The sequence below is a fragment of the Octodon degus genome, unplaced genomic scaffold (assembly GCF_000260255.1).
Source record: "Octodon degus isolate 3935 unplaced genomic scaffold, OctDeg1.0 scaffold00048, whole genome shotgun sequence".
NCBI lineage: Eukaryota > Metazoa > Chordata > Mammalia > Rodentia > Octodontidae > Octodon > Octodon degus.
The window spans coordinates 9,726,039-9,727,485 of record NW_004524624.1 but is presented as its reverse complement, the minus strand read 5'-3'; the positions used below and the strand labels follow the sequence as shown (position 1 = coordinate 9,727,485).

The 1,447-nt window shown below is 45.9% G+C and overlaps 1 protein-coding gene across 1 annotated transcript in view; it reads left to right on the top strand.

Annotated features, from left to right (window-relative positions):
• Positions 1-1,447, top strand: part of LOC111817069 (putative neuroblastoma breakpoint family member 5) — an 11,565-nt gene that overhangs the window by 5,487 nt on the left and 4,631 nt on the right. Inside the window, exons 4-5 of the mRNA XM_023716391.1 lie at positions 571-625; positions 1,186-1,301. Coding sequence (XP_023572159.1) covers positions 571-625; positions 1,186-1,301 — 171 coding nt within the window. The remainder of the gene's footprint in view (positions 1-570; positions 626-1,185; positions 1,302-1,447) is intronic.

The window sequence follows — 1,447 nt, the reverse complement described above, 5'->3', positions numbered from 1 at the left end:
GGTGTGGCCAGCTCAGCCCACCAGGGGGCGGGGCTGGCTGGCATGTGGTGCTGGGGGATTGAACCGCGGTCCCTGTGCTTTGCTACAGCTTGTTCTAAGTAGGTGCTTTAGACCACTGACCATCTCACCAGCCCCATTGCTTCTTGTTGCATCAGCAGATGAGGGAAATGTTGTACTGTGCTTTAATACCTCTCCCAAGCAAGCAGTAGTGAGATTCTGAGCCACCAACCCTGTGGTCCACATCATGGCAGGAGGGATGTGCAGCCACAAAAGCCCTAGCATAGTTGACATCTCCAGTACCTTTCCATCTGGGTGACACATGACATGTGTTCTTTGTCCATTTAAACTCAGTATTTTTCATTAAGGAAACCCCTCAGATCAAGGCCACATAGCTTCCTGACTTGGTTCAGGATTCCAAAGTAGACCATTTTTTAAAAGAGAAAAGCCAGGCCTTCCTGAACTCATACACACAAAATGTCTTCCTCTGCACCTGATAGGCCACTGTGCTTCTATCAGCAGATGAATAGAATTTCCTAAAGTCTAAACTGGTTGGTTTTGATTTGTTTGTAGACAACTGTGAACATCAGTTAGGCGAGGATGATTCGGCGGGATCACTGAGCCTAAGGTAACACTGATCAGGGAAAGGGATGATTTGGTAAACTACAGAGAGGGACCAGAGAGTCTGATAAAGAGGCCAACAGACAGAACCACTGCTGGCATCCCGCAGACCTTGCTTGATGTGTGGGTTATTTTCTGCATGTGTGGTATTTGAGTCTGTCACACTCAAAGGTAAAGACACAGGCACAGGAGCATCTTGACTTTTCAGCAATAATTCATTCTCTTGTGGATAGCTGAGAGTCTTCATGAGATGTTTGCATTTTCAGCATGTTCTGTCTTCTCTTGATAGAAGGCTTTGTGGCAAGTGAATAAACTACTCTGTGTTCCAGATACCTATCCTAATGGTAAGAGAGAGGTGTCTGGCATTTTAAATACCTTTAAATACCTGTGTTCCCTGGGTGATTCAGTGCAAAATAGAATATGAGAAGAAAAGGTCACTGGTCACCACAAAAATGAGCTTAGTCATAGTTGGAAAGTATTTTGGACAAAGTTTCGTAGAAATCTACCCAAAGTGCTCATCATCTATCACTGCAATATCTATTTGCACCCATTCTTCTATCCCATCAGTGACAATCAAAGTAACCCCCTGACCCAGGAGGACACTGAAGAACTCAAGGGCCATGAAGAACAACCGGCTAATGGGTGCAAGCCAGCTGAGCGCCTTCTACATGATGTTCTTTCAGGTGAGGGAGTCAGCTGTCCCTGCTACCTTGTGTTTCTCTGAGGTCCTGGATCACAGGCTATTCCACAAGTTGCATTTTCCCAGGTTTATTCTGTCCCAGGACATTTGGGCCATGACAGGGTCATACTTCCTGGTAGGAAGACAGCA